General features: G+C 35.8%; 2 protein-coding genes across 2 annotated transcripts in view; one reads left to right on the top strand and one right to left on the bottom strand.

Moving 5' to 3' along the window:
* The window catches only part of med19b (mediator complex subunit 19b), a 10,323-nt gene extending 7,863 nt beyond the window's left edge, over positions 1-2,460 (top strand). The window contains exons 3-6 of the mRNA XM_051703777.1: positions 541-674; positions 1,804-1,900; positions 1,986-2,080; positions 2,274-2,460. Coding sequence (XP_051559737.1) covers positions 541-674; positions 1,804-1,900; positions 1,986-2,080; positions 2,274-2,339 — 392 coding nt within the window. The 3' untranslated portion in view covers positions 2,340-2,460. The remainder of the gene's footprint in view (positions 1-540; positions 675-1,803; positions 1,901-1,985; positions 2,081-2,273) is intronic.
* A 1,606-nt stretch (positions 2,461-4,066) lies between these two features.
* Positions 4,067-20,989, bottom strand: part of slc43a1b (solute carrier family 43 member 1b) — a 35,817-nt gene continuing 18,894 nt past the window's right edge. The window contains exons 3-15 of the mRNA XM_051703247.1: positions 20,785-20,971; positions 17,173-17,228; positions 16,686-16,762; positions 13,880-13,972; positions 13,591-13,724; positions 13,325-13,476; positions 13,085-13,231; positions 12,850-12,885; positions 10,292-10,418; positions 9,849-9,978; positions 9,640-9,713; positions 8,218-8,341; positions 4,067-8,044 (exon numbers count right to left, since the gene is read on the bottom strand). Of these exons, the coding sequence (XP_051559207.1) occupies positions 7,853-8,044; positions 8,218-8,341; positions 9,640-9,713; positions 9,849-9,978; positions 10,292-10,418; positions 12,850-12,885; positions 13,085-13,231; positions 13,325-13,476; positions 13,591-13,724; positions 13,880-13,972; positions 16,686-16,762; positions 17,173-17,228; positions 20,785-20,971 (1,529 nt within the window). The 3' untranslated portion in view covers positions 4,067-7,852. The remainder of the gene's footprint in view (positions 8,045-8,217; positions 8,342-9,639; positions 9,714-9,848; positions 9,979-10,291; positions 10,419-12,849; positions 12,886-13,084; positions 13,232-13,324; positions 13,477-13,590; positions 13,725-13,879; positions 13,973-16,685; positions 16,763-17,172; positions 17,229-20,784; positions 20,972-20,989) is intronic.

Here is a 20,989-nt window from a genome sequence, read left to right on the forward strand (position 1 = left end):
GACTGGACAGCTCCCGTAACGAAGCACATAAGTTCTACTTTATAACGAGTGATCTACATGCTGGTTTGGGAAATAGGCATTCGTAAAAGCTTAAGTTACAATGTTATCGGGAAACCAAGCCATGAACGATTAGCACCGGATTAAAATAATTGATAAGCTCTGGTAATTAGGCTGTTACATTACCCCCGTCCCCATATAAAATAATCACATCCAAATAGGGAAGAGAGAACAAGGCTATTTGTTTTTTTAAAGTAGCCAACAACAAGGCAATGTTTGTTATATGTGCCATGAAATATTAGGTCATACGCCAATATAAAGAGGGTTTTTTAATAAACAAGATTGTTGGCAAAGAAATTATGCCTAATTTCTTTCTCATTTCATGCCACTCTGCTCCAAAATCACTTTCGCTCATGACCGCTCATGAGTGAGGAGCGGAGCGATGACTTTTGAACTTGAGCATTGGAGTTGAGCGACAAATAGCTCCACTCCGCTCACACGCTCTGATTAATACTGCATCACTCTGTGCTCCTGCTGTTTCAGGTATGATAGACAGCCCGGGTATCCAGGACAGCAGCTCTCTACGCTCCCTCATCGAGAAGCCGCCAGTGTGCAACAACTCTTTCAGTCCTCTCACTGGAGCAATGCTCACCGGGTTCAGACTACACACTGGCCCTGTGAGTGTGTGTGTATGAGAGAGACAAAGGAAGAATCTCCTATGCATTTAGGGATGCTGTGTAACTGATGTTGCTTCTGCTTTGACTGTACTCTGAAGTTTGTCAATGTCTTTCTTTCTCAGTGCTGGTGGCAAACTTTTATGTGACAAATCATATAGATCAATCATTTTTTAATCCTATAATTGGGTTCAAAAGTCATTTTTCTGTTTGAATAATTTTTGTTTCTCATTACAAATGATGTTACCAGCATAACAATTTAAGAGAAAAGTTGATTTCAGAATTTCTTGATGCTAAGATTTCTTGCTCGGATTTGTTGACCTATTAAGGACATGGTCAGTGTTACAAATTTGCTTACATTTTATTAGTGACCTAGAAATAGTGCAGAATCTTAAATGGATAGTTCAACCAAAAATGAAAATTCTCTCATTATTTACTCACCCTCATGCCATCCGTTATGTGTATGACTTTAAGATTTTTAGAAGAATATCTCAGCTCTGAAGGTTCATACAATGCAAGTGAATGGTGACCAGAACTTTAAAGCTTCAAAAAATGCATAAAGGCAGCTTAAAAGTAATCCATATGACTCCAGTGTTTTAATCAATGTCTTCTGAAGCAAATCAGTCAGTTGTGGGTGAGAACAGACCAAAATGTAACTCCTTTTTCACTATAAGTCTTCTTGGCGATCATGATTTCAAGCTTGATTACACTTCCTATAGTGCCATCTAGTGCACTTACACTAGGAAGTGTAATCAAGCCTGAAATCATGATGTGCCTAAAGACTGCAATGACAAGGTGTATAGTGAAAAATAAGTGACATTTTGTCCTCGCTTCAGAAGACATGGATAAAACCCCTGGATTATTTTATGGTGCCTTTATATGCTTTTTGAAGCTTCAAAGTTTTGGTCACCGTTCACTTACATTGTATGAGCTATCCCTTTAAATATTTTGTATTTATTTTATGTAATAACTTTTCTTTGTTTTTTCAAAATCCTAAAGTGTCCTGTTTAATGTCCAGGCTGAAAAGGAATGTTAAATTCCTGATTTTCAATGTGGATTTTTGGACCTTACAGTGTATATATATATATATTGTGTGTATATTTTACATGCTTTTTTCTCTGTCGTACCATAGTTGCCAGAGCAATACAGACTGATGCACATTCAACCACCGAAGAAGAAGAATAAACACAAACATAAACACCATCGGCCACAGGATCCCTTACCACCAGGTGACAGACACACCCACAATCACACAAAGGGACAAAAGGTGCTATCTTACATATTAACTCACAATCTCATGCTTCTCTACTACAGAAACACCATCAGATTCAGACCATAAGAAGAAGAAGAAAAAGAAGGATGATGACCCGGACAGAAAGAAAAAGAAGAAAGATAAGAAGAAGAAGAAGGTTAATTACAAGAGTTATTGTATAATTTATATGACGATACAGATTACTTCTTAATAATACTTTTACATCAAAGTTCTAGTAGTTTTTAATAAATTAGTTATTAAATTGTAATTGATGCTACACCTAGTAAATAGATAGTACAATGCAATGTTTTAATTATTGATTGTGTTGTGTTGTCTCTTTCTGTTGTCAGAATCGCCATAGTCCTGATCACCCCGGCATGACTGGGGCTCAGCCAAGCAGCAGCAGTTTGAGATAAGAACTCACTGAATGATTCAAAAAGAGGAAGAAGACTGAGTTAAAGTGAAGCACAAGCTGTAAAATTGGGCCTTGAGATATTACATTTGTTTTAGTTACAATGAGAGTCAGATGCAGATGTAAATATAATATATATATATATATATATATATATATATATATATATAATTAGTGTGTGTGTGTGTGTTTGGGATGAAACGATTAGTCGACGCTATCGACAATGTCGATAAAATTTTTTTGTTTTCCAATAGTCGTTTGATGTCATTTAACGTAACATGAGATCACATTAAACTCTAATGATGATGCGCTAGAGCAGCACTGCAGCTCACGCCTGACGGAGAAGAGGAAGAATTACACAGCTCACAGTCCAGATGCACTCTAAACTTTCCAAACAGCTTAAGGTGATGTAGATCACAAAGTATGAGGGAATTATAATAAAAAAATACCAAATAAGTAAATACAGAAGCACTCTCGTTGTGGAATAAGTGGAGCCGGAGCTGCCGCTCTACTGAAGCAAAACTTGCGTGTCGAGCATCTTTAAAGGAAACATCCCGGCGTTACATCTTAAATGCAGTTATATTTAATGCGTTATAGTTTTATTAAAGTTCAAATAATACGGAAGCAGATCATGTAAATAACTACAATCTCCGAAACTGGCATTTCTCTGTGCGGTCAGCGCCTCTTCTACGAGTTGCGCGAATGTCCCGATCTAAGGGGGAAGAGATTGAAACTGCATCCAGCTGATGCACACTCTGTCGCGGGGATGCTCATCCCTCAAGCGCACATGCTTAATGCAGCTAGATTATAACGTGATGGCTCGCGACTTATTGAATCATAATATATGTGTCACTGTGCATTTCTTATCGTGAAGAAAAGTGGCAATACGCTGCTTTATTAAAAAGAGAGTTTATTTTTTTGAGAGTTAATGGATTGAAGTGAACAGAAAGGTGAGAGAGGTAGTCTTTGCCCCATTATACACTGCAACAAAATGTTTTTTTATTTTTTTGACTTGTTTTCCAAAATAAATATCTAAAACTCCTTTAAAACAACATACATTTTCTTTAGCAGCTATACTGCAGAAGAAAAAATTGTTATCTGAGAATGTTGAATATAATATTAAAAATACAAATATTTTAAAATATCTAAAAATCCTTTAAAAAAGATGCATTCACCTGAGAAGCAGCATATAAGGTATTTAGACTTGCTTTTAGAGAATAGATCTTGAATATAATTATATTTTGTCGTTACTGCCCTCGCAGAAGTATAACCATGTAAACAAATACACTTATATACAAAATACACGAAGTATATTCAAGATACATTCTCTTAAAGCAAGTCTAAATGTCTTATGTTGCTTCTCAAGTAAATGTATCTTGTTTGAAGTATTTTTAGACAATTTTAAATGGAAAACAAGACAAAAACACTTGATAACAACAGGATTTTTTGCAGTGAATTTCTTTACTGAATTAAACTTAATAAAAAGTATTTTTTTTCCCTTTAATTCAGTGAATGTCATTTAGAGGTATTTTAAAAGATGATTTTGTCCTCTTTATTGTTAGTAAGCACGTTTAATACAACCTTTTAAGTCGGGGCACAAGCTGAATAATCGGTTAAGAGCTAATGATTAATCATTGCAATAATCGCCGAATAGTCCAATAATCGGTTATCAAAATAATCGTTAGTTGCAGCCCTAGTGTGTGTGTGTGTGTATGTATGCATGTATGTATGTGTGTGTGTGTATATATATATATATATATATATATATATTAGTGTGTGTGTGTGTGTGTGTGTGTGATTATGTAATGTACCTCATCTCTGTTATATTAGTGCAAAAGTGCCTGTGTCTATTTATGAATATGATGAATAATGGAACCATTTTCATTCAACTGTTTTAAACAACTTTACAAATAAATCACAGACAGCCAAGAAATGTGCTAATTTGTGAAACAAATGTCAACATTTATTTTTTGTTTTTCCTTCAGGCATATTTACAGTTGTGAGAAAAACGTAGCCAATGCAAGCACCACTATTTTGAAAAATCAACAGAATCACTGGAAGATTTGAGAACATGAAATCAGTTCTGTAAAATACAGAACATTTCTTAAACTTCCCTCCATATCTCTTATTGCGAAACTGAAACACACTGAACAAAGTATATAGTGCAAACTAGTCTCTGAAATAAGGTCATAACAATGACCCGTCTATACTTGCCAGTCTTCATTAAAGGCACATCGTGTAAGCAGCATATCCATCAGTGTCCATAGTGAAATTACACTAGTTTAGTGAGTGAGGTAAGGCAGAAGAAGCTACAAAAAGCTCATTACTCACACACACAGTTTTAAAATTAAAAGAAAAGAATTATGGATTTAGCCATGATGTCATGCATTATATGATGCCCTGCCTCATTTATGAGTCAAAATGGGAGGTGTGCTTTTACCATACAAATGAACATTCACAAACATTATATATATTTTATTAATTCATGACTAATATTAGTAATTTTGAATATGCCTGTGACCTGCACATACATAATGAAGATGATATGATTGTCCTCCAAAGTCAACATGAAACGGCATTCGCAAACAATTTTACTTTAGTAATGTGACATTTACGAGTGATTCAATGAGGAAACAAATGTATATTTGGCTACTGCTTAACAAGAACTAATAGTCCATATGGACTTAGGTGACGTCTTCCAGTAGCGGAAATCATTTCAGAGTTGTTAATTATTTCTGTGGAATAATGTGCATGAAGGTATCATGCAAAATAAGACAAGGACTAGGGCTGGGTAAAAATATAGATTTTCCGATGCGTCGCGATCTTCGTTTGAACGATCTCGATATCGATTCTTAAACCCCAAGATCGATCTTTCACACTATGTGGGTGTAGGGTAAGTTACGAAAAAAGTAATGCACTACAAATTACTAACTACTTCTCTAAAAATCTAATCAGATTACTGTACTGATTACTTAATTGAAAAAGTAATCACATATCTAATTACTTTTAAATTACTTTCTAAAACACTTGTCACAAAAGATTTTTTTGTTTTTCCACTCAAATATCTATTTTCTCCTTGTACATTCTCATACACCCTTCAGCAGTCATAGGAAAGCAAACAGACGTACATATGAATTCACATTTTAATTGTATTACACATAAATGTTGTTTTAGAAGTAATTGTAAACCAAGTGATGCACTTAAAAGTAATTACTTACATTGAAAGTCAGTAACTAATCTGATTACAAGAATTTAAAATGTAATTATGTTACACTATGTTTTGTGCCTAAAAGTAATCAGATTACAGGAACTAATTACTTTGTAATCCAACTGCACCCAACAGTGGTGGCAACCCTCTATAAAGCAAGTAAATCACTGGTTTCTGCAACCAAATCTCATGCTATGCGACTAAAAAATTCTATGATTAGCCACTGGCTGGTAAATGTTCAGATTTCACTCACCAGTGATTGAGTAGTTCAGTGGAGAAGTTATTAGAACATAGGACCTTTCACTGCATGTTGAGAGTCAAAGTTTGGTTTAACGCGTTCTGTGTGTGGAAAGACGAGATCCACGGATCCATATGTCATTGAATAATGTATCTTTTGATACCTTTTGTTTTTTACAGTCAGTTGTTGATTAAAAACAAACAAAAAAGAGAAACATTTAATTCGAATCACACATGGATGCACTAAAGAAACCACGCACATCTTCTCTAATTATATGCGCTTATACCACGGGTCTGTTGAATGACTGATTCTGATTCTGATGTTCGAAGGTGTGCAATTATTTTTCAAGTACATCGGATAAGAATGACAATGTCTATAATATCCTAAATTTATTTAAATTTCGATTGAAAAGCATCCATGGACTCTCTCTCTTTCTCTCTCTCTCTCTTTTGCTCTCACTGCATGCTACCACAGAAAGATAACCAAATAAACAAAGACACTGGTTAAAGTAAATCACTTAAGGATGTCAAACAATATCTATAACATCCTACATTTCAATTTCGGTAGAAAATCTCCCTCGTCTCTCCCCCACACTTACACATGCTCACACACGTACATACGCACACACACACATTGAGACTCGTGTCACAACCAACAAACAGAGCCGCACCCCCCGCGACTTGATCAATACAACAGTTTCTATTATCCAAAATAACTTTCAATAAATGAAACTTTTTATGTTTCAAAGTATTTTCAGCACACTCACACATGCCGAAAAGCGGCGCCGTTGCTAGTTCTAAAGGACAGCGCGAGCCTCGCTATCCTCCGTTGCTAGTTCGAAAGTGACGTTTTTGAAGTAGCAATGAAGGCTTGAGCTGTATCAGAGCAAGACGCTGAATCCTTGGCGGAAGAAAGTAGTTCCACTCACAAGACCATTTCAGGGATGAAAACCTGAAAATGTCTTGAGATAAAACCCTGAACGATGTCTTAAGGTGTGGTATAAGCAGAATAATTGACTCATGCCCGTCGAATTATTGAAAAATAATGCACACCTGAGGTATAACTTCACTCCGCTGTGCGTTGTGACCCATTACCACCTTAGTTTTCAATAATTCAATGGTCCTGTCATCAATTATTCCTTACTGACTTACGCTGCTAGTCTTAAAGAGACGGTACCAATTTAGCATGTGTTCTACATGTCAATATAAATACTTGTAAATAGTCCAAATAATCCAAGTGAACAATAAAAATGTAACAAAAATCAAGACATTAACTGATGGAATAGACTCAATTTGAACATTTTTCAAAAGCTAAAATGTGACCAATTTGATGAAAAACTGATGATAAAATATAATTTGTAAAATTAATATTTTCGAACTGTACCTAGAAGGGATGCCTAGAATATTCCTTTTGATTAAGAGCATTAGCTGAGAATGAATTTATTTTATATGCGAGCAAAATGGACCTCGTAACAGAAATGTACCCATACTGTACGAATCGATATCAAATTGAGATCGGAATTGAATCAAATCGAGAGCTTTTGAATCGGAATTGAATCAAAAAATCTGTATCAATACCTTACCCAGACCTAACAAGGACCATGTATTACAGTAAACAGGGTAAATTTTGATTTCATGTTGACTTCAAGAAAGTGATGAGGCAGGATGTGCTTCTGTGTTACAGTATGAAGGAAAGTGTGATTGTTTTGAAGTTATTAAACCCCTAATGTTTCTTCTACCATTTTACAGGACTTTTCAAAGTTTCAATATAATCCTCTGTTAAAAACATTGTAAATGTGGTTCTTATGGTGAGCAAATCTTTTAAGAGAGAAAGCCAGGTGATCTTAAAAAGCCTAGATAATACACCATGTTCAGTCTTGAACTCATAGCCTTGACTGTCTACTTTAAATTGCACATTTGGATTTTTGTAACGCTGTTTTATATTTACAATGACTCAATATGATGCGTAATATATTTCCATTTTTCGAAGTGCCTTTGAACAATAATTGTTATAAAACAGAGTGGTCTATCATTGCCATAATTCACATACATAATGATCATCTCTTTCCACTTCAGACAGTCCCGTTAGATTGATATTTAGAGGAATCGTTAGTTTGACTGAGGCTGACATTCTCCTGTGTTGATTGGCACAGTGACAGACTCTCTCGCGCTGCCTTGTCTTTTATAAGTTGCCTCCGATGGAAGAACAGGTATCCTGGCAACATGAATCCGACCAATGAGAACAGAAGCAGGCCTAAGTTGATCTGTCAATTCAGGGAAAATAAGGACAATGCATGAATTTTGGTTATTCAAACAGCACTCACTCAAGAATTTCAGTTAAAAAATTTGTTTCTAACTCTGTGATACTGCATTATTTAATTATCAGTATTTGCCATACATATGGATGGTTCATTACAGTCATGTGTGTTTGACTCACCCAGTAAGGATCCCCATTCAATGGTCCCAGCATGTAGATGAATAGTGGTTGTTGTAGGAGGGCAAACAGAGCACTGATCATGGACTGCAGGCCCGTCAGAGTGCCAAAGTGATTGGTTGGGTAGCTAAGTGTAAATAACAGAGAGCTTGAGGATGTAACAAACTGCAAATATTATACTTATATAATATTCACTTTTTGCAACACCCTCCAATGGCAAGTGAATTGAGAAAATGGACATAAAACTGTATTTTGCATTATTTAATTAAAATAATAGATTTTTTTGTTGTTGCTGGGAATTATAATTAAGGTATTATCGGTAACATTTTCAATAATAAGGTTGAACATGATAAAATGTTAGTTAATGCATTATATATCATGAACTAACAATTAATATATATATATATATTTTTTTTTACAGAATTTACTAATCTTGGATAATGTTAATTCATACTATTATTCATTGTTCCTTTTAGTTAATTTTGGTTCATAATGCTTTAACATTAACATATATAACTTTTACTGTGAAATATTTATATGTATAAATTATCGAGTGTCTATATAATGACCTATTATCTATATGTATAATAAATTAACAATGCTTGATTTGCTTATGTCAGTGATGGTCAGTCTAACTTTTTACATTACAAAACCATGTATTATATTTAGTGCTGTCAGTTGATTAATTTTTTTAATAGCTATTAATCGCATAATTTTTCATAGTTAATCCCTATTAAATTGCAGATCTTGAAAGTGCAAAAACTTTATAGTACAGTATATGCTTCTTTTCCTGTCAAAATGCATTTATTTCCATCATAGGAAATAAAACAAAACATTATGTAACAATATAATGCTTTATTAACATTTCTTAACTTCCACAGTATGAAGATAGAAATGCACTAAAATAGTACTAATTTAAGCAATATTATTCATTTCCTAATCGTTTCCTAGTCCCCACATAGGTTGCATATTAATTGCAATAGGCATTATATCTCTTAACCTCTCATCCTCTACAATATTAATCAGCCAGAAGATGGTGGCTATCCACTTTGCTACAACATTCGCGAAGTCACCTATATGATTTGAGTCAGGGTGCCAGCGCCGCTTTGATCTCCACATGAAAAGCACTGCAGATAAAAACATCTGCGCCTTACAGAGGCTGCAAAGTACTTGATTTCTGTCACAAGTTACATCTGTTTTATACATACAAATAGCATTAAGAGGTCCTTTCCCATCACTGTTGTGTGTGTGTTGTGAAATGTGAATCAGTGTATTGACTAAGGGTAGACACATTACAAAGTTTCCGCCCTTCCAAAAAGTGTTTTTGCTAGTTTATGCTTTATTAACCGTAAATGCATTAATCAATTAAGAAAGCAGCTCATAAAGTCATGTGGAATTTGAAAAAGTTATAAAATGAAAACTCACACAGCAGCATAAAGCCCACCACAGCAAGAGTGAATAAAACCTCTAACTGCCGTGTGAAGAACAAAAGACATCACCTGAGAGAGAGAGAGAGAGAGAGAGAGAGAGAGAGAGAGATACTTAAAATAAACCACAAACAAATCACCATGTGGCATGATGAGGCTTTGATTAAATGTGATGAAAATGTTTGTTTTGCAGTGAATGTGTCTAACCTGTATGGGTAGATTGTCTATAAGGGAGATGATGCCAAAGATGACTAGCAGCAGGTTAGTAAAGGTGAAAGCTCTGATGGCATTGGTGAGCTTCTGGATCTTTCTGTCCCTCTTTGGAGGCCTAGATGAACTAAAGAGATGTGGAGTATTGATAATTAGATTTCCATTTTCTGAAGAAAATAAAGTGTTTGCAACACAAGAATAGTGTTAATGTTTTATGTAAACTTAGGTTTAGGTTTTGATTCTGCATTAATTATAAAGCCACATCAGAGAAGCTCTGTCACTGTCATGACACTCAGCACGCATCTTGTTTTCTGTCAGCCTGGCACAAGAGTCAACACATTATGCAATTTGTCTTTTTGCATTTTAAGAAATAAGTCCAATTGTAATTTAGTCTGTAATCTTCTGGCTATCTGTAATCTTATCAATTTCTCTGCCTTCACCTTTTTTCTCCCTCAGCTGAACTGTCCTCACACTCCTTCATTCTCCAGTCCATGATGTAGCCAATGAGAGGACAGGTGACCAGACAAAGCAGCTGTAGAGTGCCAAAGATGGACGAGTAGAGACTCACTATAACACACATGCACACATAAACTCTTTGTGTGAATAAAACAAGAAACCATAATTAAATTCACTACACCAGCACTATATATTACCACAAAATTCCAATATCACACACATATTGATACTTACTAAGCCCTAAATGTATATGGAACCTTAAAGTGATAGTTCACCTAAAAATGAAAATTCTCTCATCATTTTCTCACCCTCATGCGATCCCAGATGATTATGACTTTCTTTCTTCAGCAGAAAACAAACAAAGATTTTTTGAATAATATTTCAGCTCTGTAGGTCCATACAATGCAAGTGATGGGTGACCAGAACTTTGAAGGTTCAAAAAGCATATAAAGGCAGCATAAAAGTAATCAATACGACTCCAGTGGTTAAATCCATAACTTCAGAAGCAATACGGTAAGCATGGGTGAGAAACAGATCAATATTTAAGTCCATTCTTACTATAAATCTCCACTTTCACATTCTTCTTATTTTGTTTTTGGAGTTTCGCATAATTTCCGCATATCGCCACCAACTGGGCAGGGAGGGAAATTTATATTAAAAAAGGCCTTTTATGCTGCCTTTATGCTTTTTGGACCTTCAAAGTTCTGGTCACCATTCACTTGCATTGTATGGACCTACAGAGCTTAAATATTATTCTAAAAATCTTCATTTGTGTTCAGAAGAAAGAAAGTCATACACATCTGGGAAGGCATGAGGGAGAGTAAGTGATGACATTTTTGGGTGAACAATCCCTTTAAAGGGGTCATGTCATGAGGAATCAAATTTTCCTCGATCTTTTGGCATATAAAAGTTCATCGTACTACATAAAAACATTCTGTAAGTTTCTAAACTCAGAACTTCCTCCCCAGTCCAATAAGATGATTTAATGTCACCAAGCTTCAGAAATGCCTCATTCTCTACATCTGTATATTAGTGATGTCACAAAGGGTACTCATTAATGCATGACCGCCTCCAAGACAGCATGACATCTACGCCTCCATTTACATCATCGCCTGTTTGTCCCACACACTGGTGTGCAGCTCGAGTGAGTGACAAGGAGAGAGCAGGACAAGTACAACATTCCTACACACATAAAGGAACTATTTCTTAGTTGTTATTGAACAAACAAAGATACTGCAATGCCAGGGAAGAATCGAAAATGTTGGGATGTTCCTGGCTGTGGAAATTTAGCATCTCTGCATAGCCTTTTGAAGGATGACAATGTTTGTTTTTGTTGCTGAACTCATCAATGCGGATTATATGGATTGGTCGGCACATTTCTCTAAGGATTCTTTTGAGAACTATTATGATTCAGACTTTGCAAAGAAACTTTAAACATGTCTCGTTTTAAACACCTCGTTTTAGCCAATCATAAACTGTGGGCATGTTTATTAAAATCTTAAAGGGGCAGCACAGAAAACTGAGCTTTTCAAACAGAGGGCCAGAGACAGTGTGAAAAAAAGGTCCTTTAGTACTATATAATAACTGTTTTTGTGTAAAATCCTTTACTGACATTATAATCCAACCTCAAGAAAAATAATTAAGTAAAAAAAAAAGCATGACATGACCCCTTTAAGTCACTTACAAATGTATGAATTTCATTGCATAACATAACAAAATATCAAATAAAGTTGCATCTGCAAACAAATGAGGCTAGATCTTGACTCCAGACTGATCACACTGAGAATTCGTCAACAGTAGGTCGAATGTTGTGCTGCTGAAATCGGTCTGTGCTACCGAAATTACGAAGCACTGCCCCCAATGGCTGAAGCTGAAAGTGTTGTTCAGCGTATACGTGAGCTGCAGTTTTCAGATGAAATCTCCACAGAGTGGCGCCAAAACGAGTTGCATTTTTTTGTTGTAAATGATGCAATACAGTCAACAGGAATGCATATTTTCATTAACCATATCCCCTAAAGCAAACCTCAACCCTGAACCTAATCGTCAGTGAAGTAAAAATGTCATTTTAGAGCGAAATGCAGCCTCTGATTCTCGCTCACCACTGTTTATGTGAACGCGATTACTGGTTTACTCGGTAGCGCTAGAGGAAAATGTGTTCACATTTGAATTGATGTACAAATGTCCGATGGGGGATGCCGCCTGTCAGTTATTCAGCTGAATAAGGGTTGATTTCAGGGTACATGAACTTTCAGAATCAAAGAATCTTAATTTGGAACAGTACATCTACTGTACTGTTTTATACTGTATAAATAAAAACACAAGAAACTTCTTTTTGTGAAATGATTTGCTTAAAATTGTGCTTGTGCTAACATTCTTTAAAATGAATGCCCTAGGTTTGATTTTTTTTGTTTTCTAATGCAATGACATTTATATGTGAAGTGTTGCTGAAGTGTCCATACTTTTGGGGCCCTTTTTACAGTAGGCCTATGTAACAAAACCACATCTGTGACAAGTTTGCTGAAAATAACATGATTTTTCTTACCTTGCTCTTCTGCCTCCTTCACTAACTCATCAGAGGCTAAAACGTAGAAAACAGCACAGTGTAAATCCAATTTAAACTCCAGTTTACTACCCACATACAAACACCCACCCACTAACACATGCTTCTGTAAAACTAGAGCATACATTACATTTATCCATCTGTTCTTGACCAAACACAGACAAACAAAGTTTCCCATTCCATTAATGGATGCAAACTGGCATTAGCTGACACTCACGGTTAGGGTCACCATGGGTAACCAGGAACTCCAACATCTTATTCATGGCACCCATGAAAAAAATTACACGTAGTTGGGTCATCGGCATGGTGATGAGACTCCACAGAAAGATTGGTGAGCACACAGAACGACGGAAAGGAGGGGATCCTGCCATTCCACAAATATGAATAACATAAGGATAACTTCATTATCAAAACAATACTTGAGCATTTCAATAGACAGTGTGTTTGTGAGACATACCCTGGCTCTGTGGTTCTGTTTCATCACTGTGTGCTTCATCATTTAAAGATTGTTTTTTGGTCACATCTTGCTCTACAACAGTCTCGTGAGTGAAGAATTGATCTCCAGTCTTCTTATGGTCCATTACGTCACTTCTCAACTTCACCATTTTACTAAGAAATAAAGAGACCCATCATTCTTGTTCTGTCTATGCACATTTTTTACCCTTTATAGGGTGCTTTATTGCTATGAATTGTGCATTTGACAGGAATCTGACATGTACTGACGTGTATCTTATGTCCTCTGGGGCAGGAAAAGACTCTCCCGGCCAATTAACAAAGCAGTTGAGGAAGACGAGACAGGCAAAGCCCGACCAGACCCAGAAGATCACACAAAATGACACCCCCATATCATATATCAGCTAAAAAAAGAAGACAGATTGGGGAAAATTTAGGTTCTAATGTTGCATTTGAGATTTGAGTAAAATACTACTTATATTTGTGAATGAGGCATGTCGTTTTGTAATTATATTTATTATATTAAATTGCTTTATAATTCCTTATAAACAGACCCTACCTTGATTCCTGGGAAGGTGACAGCAGAGGAGGCATAAGAGCCAATCATGAGTGAAAGAATTGTTGAGCGCACATTTCCAAACATATTTGGCAACTGAGAAAATCAAACAGGGGGAATTTTGTTTAGAGTGTAATAAATGAATTATAAATGGATAATAAATATGTTATAACCTGTCTGTTGGCACATAATGTCTTTAGGAGAGTTTTACTTTATTTTTTTATTCTTAAATGGTTTAAATTAATCTGTTTCTCTGTTCTGCTATAATTCTCCAAACTGTAATGTTTGACTTTTGCCACTAGAGGGCAATATTAGTTTGGTTTTTAGCTACACAACGTGAGAAAGCTTGATGATTGTATAAAAGAGAAATAAAATTGAAAAAGAAAGTTTACTGAAAATAAATGTGTACAGTACACAGGTTGAGCAACCAGGGATAATTAAGGAAATCTGGCCGATGAGTTGCTGCATGTGTTATAATATCCCAAGCTTGGGCTGCCCATTTCTTCCTTCCTTTCTTTCTTTCTTTCTTCAATCTATCCAAATCACACTATCCAATTAATTGCCTTTGAATTATTTTACTCATTTAGCCTACCCTCATATTTTTGTTGTGATGAAGCACAGGTAGAACTGTGCTAAGGACATTTCTGTGCTGTTGTGCCAAGCAGATAAACAAAGAACACAAATATATACTTGGACATCCTCCCAAAGCAAACTGACACAAACAAGTGCCATGGCAAGAGACTGTCAACAAGGAACGGTTCATAACACGTCATAATTTATACACGCAGTCACACTATTATGAACCTCTTCACCCTACATGACACCTTTCTGTTTGTTTCTTCAAAATGGCTTACCTTTCTTAATGTAGTGGAGACCAGGGCTAGCTGTCACGTGAGGAAGTTGTCACAAATGTTATAGCTCAGTAACAATACGCTTTTTGAGTCAAAATTCCAGTTACACAAATGTGTGTTTTATGTAGCAGTGGTTTTGTATGTTGGTTTCAAACACCTAGTTTAAAATACTCTTTGTGAATTCTATACTTCAAACTACATTTAAATATCATCATATTTGCTATATAGCTTTTGGTAAACACAATTAAACAACAATAGTATACATTCATTCAAGGGTCAACTATATAATGAATTTATTTTAAACAAAATGTTGAACTACAGTACGTTCTCCGGACAAGAGGATTTTTCATAAATGTCAGTTTGGGACAAATTGTCACATTGAAAAATATTCACTGCAGTAAAAGGTGTAAGAACTAGCCCCAGTCTCAGAGAGGGCAAAGACAGTCTGTATATGTCACTGTGCGTTTAGGGTGGGGAGCAAGTGGGTTTGGCACAGTTGAGGGCGTGAAGGTAGATCTGTGTTCTGATTGGCTGAGATCAAGCATGCAAAAAATGCATAATATGGGGATGGAAATGTGCAGCACTAAAGTCATCGGCAAAACCCTTGCAGAGCAGTGATCATGCAGTTCTTACATGCACTCCTAACTCCTAAAATAGAACAGAAAAGCGCAACTAACATTGCACCAGTTTTGACATTCTGCAATAAGACATATAAAACCATTTAGATATTTAATGATAATTACATAAGATAGAGTAGTCAAAAGGGCTCATTCAACAAAAGTTACCCAAATACAACTTTGAGGTACACACAAATAGACTTACACCAATAAACCATACTTATACCAATAATAGGCTATAGACATATGGGTAGTCCATGGACTTGTCATGCATCACATAAAAAACAAAAAACAGGAAATATAAATAAATTTTTAAATGTACAAATGTTCCATGTAGTCTATCAATTAATAAAAGGTCATAAGAAGTGAATGTATAATAATAATAATAATAAAATAATCTGCCAAATGCTGTTTCAAATGGTTTTAGATGGAGTATAGCATGTCACACTGCAGGATGTGTCAACTTCTCAAAAGTATTTAATGCGATCCCATATTCAAACACACACACACACACACACACACACACACACACATACACGCCTATGCACACTTATTATACACACTTTTACACGAGTCGGGTCAAATGTCAACATGACAACCAACCCATCATAGAATGTACACAAACACCATAGCAACAATCTGTTTGACAGCTCAAGCTTCAAAAGGAAATCTGATTATAGAACAGGTAAGGATGGCAAGTGTGCATGTTAACACGACATGGTACCTTGAAGTTAAAATATCTGTATCTTACTTGCTTAATCTTAAAACATTAGCTGTCATCTGTGAACATTTGTAGCGCTGTAGGAGAGAGTTTATGTATTTTGTTATTGTGTAAATAGGGCTGTAGCTAGGAATTCTGGGCGTCCTGTCTGTTTAATGCCTTTTTAAAAGTAAAGTTCAGACAGGGACATGGCCTGATGAACCATGCATGTACTCAGAGTCGTTCTGTGGTGGCGCTTCTGTTGACCCACGTTACTATCTCCAAATTTACAATGTTACAACATTGAATATTTTTCAGTTTTCTCACATCACAGTACTCTTATTCCTTTATCTCCTAATTTCTGACATATGTGTGTTCTCTGTTTAGTTTCTATGTGTCTGTTATTCAGTGTTATTAGTATCCTTTTACTGCCTGGACCTGTGGGCACCTTCATTCCCTTTATCTCTCCCCTTTGATGACGGCAATGTGTGTAATGCTTAACATGTCCATGGACATTTTTAACAACAGAACAAAAAAAGTAGATATAAATGAATTTACAAATATTCCATGTAGTCTCTCAATTAATATTAAAAAAAGTTAAAAAAAAGTGTGTGCATACTAATAATAAAAGCGTGTCTTACTGTTAATGAAGTGAAGGTCAGACAGATTCCTCCAAACCCATTCATGGACACAGCAATAAATATGAGAGCAGATAACACTGTGAAGGAGTGGACAGAAATGTCTTTATTATTTATGAAACATTATATATTCAGAAATCACAACAATAACAGATCTGTGGCATTTGAAAAGCATTATTTGCCAATATGTTGGGATTATTTGTAGGAAGGAGATTTCTATACGTCCTGTGTGACTGTGCTACAGCTGAGTCACTAGATGCCATGAAATCTCACAAAATAATGATCTTAAGCAAAATGTTAGGTTACTTATGTAACCCAGTTCTCTAATAACAGAATGATTTATCTCAATATAGGAAATGCCTTAGGTGTGACAGACCACAAAAGCCTCTGTGACACCATCACTGCTCAAAGCACAGTTTCCAAGTGAGATACCAAATAAATGTTAAAAGAGTTTGGCTTTTAACACACCTCCATAAGAATTAATACTCACCAGTAGGATTATATGCCGCAACAGCAATCAAACCCGTGGAGAATGCAAAACAGGAACTAGAAAAAGAAGGTTGATGTAAATGAAAAGAACGTTCTGGGTTCAATACAAGTTAAGCTCCACCGACAGCATTTGTGGCATAAAGTTGATTACCATTAGTGGTCAACCGATATGGGTTTTTTAATGGCCGATGCCATTATTGTAAATAACGTACATAATATTGCTAAGAAAATGAATTAACTTTTATTTGGAACTACTAGGGCTTGGCAAAAAAACAAAAAAAAAACAAAGATTTTGTGATTAAATGTTGTTCCGCGTAATGTAATCTCTCCTTAACATGCGCTAATTTAAAGATGCTGTTTACAGAAATGCCGGATTTCCTTAAAGAGATAGTACAGGTTTTTAGCACTTGTTCAACAAATCAATGTAAATACCTGTAAATAGTACAAATTATGCAATTATTTTAACATAATATTATATATACATTATAATAGCATATTTATTGATTGAATACATGGATTTGTTCATTTTTAAAAGCTAAAATGTGACCAAAATGATGAAAAACTAATAAAATATCATTATTAAAATTCATATTTTCATAATGTATCTAGTAAGAAGGTCCCCTTTATAATTAACAGCATTAGCTGGGAGAGAATTTATTTCATATGTAAGCAAAAGGGACATTATAACTGAAATATACCCCTACGAATCGAATCGAGAGCTTGCGAATCACAATCGAATCGGGAAATCTGTATCAATACCCAGATCAAAGCAATATATTTACCACCAATTTATATATATATATATATATAATCTTAAAAAATCTTTAAAAAATGAAAATTGTGTTTTAAATGGTACATAGCAGTTTATTCTGGTTTCTGTTTAGTCATCCAATTTTAGTAATTTATTTGCACATAAACTAATTGTTAATGTATTAGGAAGAAGGAAATAACAATAGTGCACACAGTAGTCTAACAACCACGGACGGTATGTGTGCATTTGCAATCGCATTTTCTCACAACAGGCCAAATCAAACTAATTGTTCATACAGTGCACAGTGAATATGATGTTTACATATAGCGCACGTGAAGAACTTTTATTTTGAAGTTGCTCTCGCATGCTAGTGTGAATGCAGCAAGCAGCAGGGATTCTTTTATATACTGAGTTACACTCCAAAAGGATTGTTTGGTGCAAAACATGTTTAATATCAGCAGACAGGCGGTCAGTTAATTAAGTGGTAAACTGTTCCTCACAAAAGTAGATACAAAAGTAGATTATTCAGCGTACTGAAGCATCTCCTCCATTGACATTAAGTCAAAACGAACGGCCTCTGGTCTGCTCGCCAGTGTACCACTGCGCTACGCTTTGTTTTTGCTAACCTTGAAGGCGCCCCCTTTTGGAGAGGGGCTCTGCAGCAATCTCCGGACAGCATTCAGTTTACATGACCCGGATTGCCAGCTTGGACTGTCACGGACTGACCGTCATGCAACATTCGTGAGTCAGAGGAACAGATTTTTGATGCAGGCTGATAGAATACGTGCTACAGAGAAGATTTAAGAGTGCTCCACAGCAAGAAAATGTGGGATTTGCTATTATTGTAATAGCATTATGGCACGTAACAACAAAACAATCTGTGATTAGTCGTTTACATGTCTTAGAAGGCTCCTTCACATGCAAGCAGGTGATTCTTGGTGCCCCCACGGCTTGAAAAACAAATCGGCCAAATTGGAAATGTATCGGGCGATGCTAATTTTTAAAAATTTCAGAATTTCGGCCTCAGTGATATATATCGGTCGACCAATAATTAACATTAAAAAAATTAGAATTTTGACTTGCCCCTCGTTTATTTAAAAAAAGCAAATATCATGGATGCAGTAAGGCATGTACAATGGAAGTGAATGGAGCAAGTACATAAAAGCCAAAATACATATTGTTTCAAAAGTATAGCCACACAACATAAACAATATACATGTTAACATGTTTTCAGTCATGTCAACTCTTGGAAAGATTTAGCATGTTAATGTGGGTATGACATATTGATAGGATATTGGTCTTGGCAGACTAGATCTGATACGCTGCTGCTACTGCTAGAACATACACAGACATAGTGAGTTAGCATGTGGACATACTGCTGCTGCTGCACAATTAGACAAAACACCAGACATGCTGCATCCAGCATGTAGGACACGATGCTGCACAATTATACATAAATACAATCCCCATGTAGCAGATCTAGACAACTGGAGCTGGGGTGGAGGTGGGTTTCAGATAAAAACTTTTGCAGCGTTCTGCAATGAAACCGGTTTATCTGCAAAACTGAGCTATTTATTTGTTAGACAAAGAGAGACATACGTTGATTGGCTACTTGATCACGTCAAAGGACCAATCAGCTTACACCATGCAAGCCGATTGGCTTAACATGTCACATGTGAGCAAAAGGTATACAGTTTGAATAAATAAGCCAGGGCTAGTAAGTATGAACATTGTGAAACATCAAAAAGAAATAAACCCCCAGTTAAAAATAAGCTTCAGTTAAACGTTTCAAGGGTGAAAAGCCCATAAAATGTGTAATCTAGATACAGTATTTGTCATCATGATATCCTTGACAGTTATACAATACATTGACATTTACAATGGGCAGATGCAAGGTATGCATTCAAGCTGATAAATACAATGTACACTTATGTGTACTTAAGCACATCTTTTCCTTAGAAGTCCTATATTTACTGTGCATTATCACATTGAGACCAGTTCGGAGACCAGTGCAGACAGACAGCACACCGGAGGTTAAGTCATTCACTGAATAAGGAGCAAGGGAGCACTCTATGCAGCAAAGTGCATTCAATCAAAACTTCCTATTAAACATTCAGTTTCAGGCTGCAGATGAGGTTTGAACCACTCAACATGTTTGGCAGATATGGGACAATGGTAATCAGTACATAGATTCAGAATTTATAATGTATAATTTTATTTTAACATGGTTGGCAGTGATTGGAAGATGCTGGCCATTACTTTCAAATTAATTATGCTAATTTATGATGTAATGTCTGTAACGTCTCAAAAACATGAATAACCAACACTCCTGGAAACATAATAAACAATCTGATGACTTTCTATAGCTTGGTATTATTATAATTTAACAACTTTGTCCCGCTGTCCTCATGTGTGAACATATATTTTTAGGAAAATTATTTGCTCTAGTTTTTTTATTTTTTTTTGCATGTTTTTAGGTGCTAGTAGTTACAAATCAAAAAGGTAAATGGGAAATACACACAGCAGTCATGCTCGGGTCTCAGGAGGATAAGGTAAGTGGCCAAAATTACTGGTCTGGTAAGCATCATATTGCTGTTATGATGCATAATATTTTATACATTATTTCTGTTATAACTTCTCGTTTTTGCAAGAATTCTCCCTCCACCACCCCAACTTATTCTCTATAATTAATTATTTCCAAGAGGGGGACATTAGAGTACAAGACTCATGCACAATCAACTCCAATAACGATACTGCACAACAACGGCCCTCCACTGTGAACAGCAAGCCAAATCTTTATGACTGTCAACTAATATTTGTACATGTGAACACGTGAAATGTAAATAGCTGTATGTCTCTCACCTGCCAAGCAATCTAATTGGACGTGGCCCAAACTTGTCCATCAAGACTCCTAGAGGCAAAGTGGCCGCGCTGATTATGAACGAGCCAATCGTAAAGCCCAGATTCAAAATCTCCTCCTGCTCAACACAGCTCAGCCAATCCAGTCTTTCCATTAAACTTATGTTCAAGTGACCCTCTGTGACATTCTCTAAAAGTAGAGAGAAAA

This window comes from Myxocyprinus asiaticus, chromosome 7, assembly GCF_019703515.2.
Source record: "Myxocyprinus asiaticus isolate MX2 ecotype Aquarium Trade chromosome 7, UBuf_Myxa_2, whole genome shotgun sequence".
Taxonomy (NCBI): domain Eukaryota; kingdom Metazoa; phylum Chordata; class Actinopteri; order Cypriniformes; family Catostomidae; genus Myxocyprinus; species Myxocyprinus asiaticus.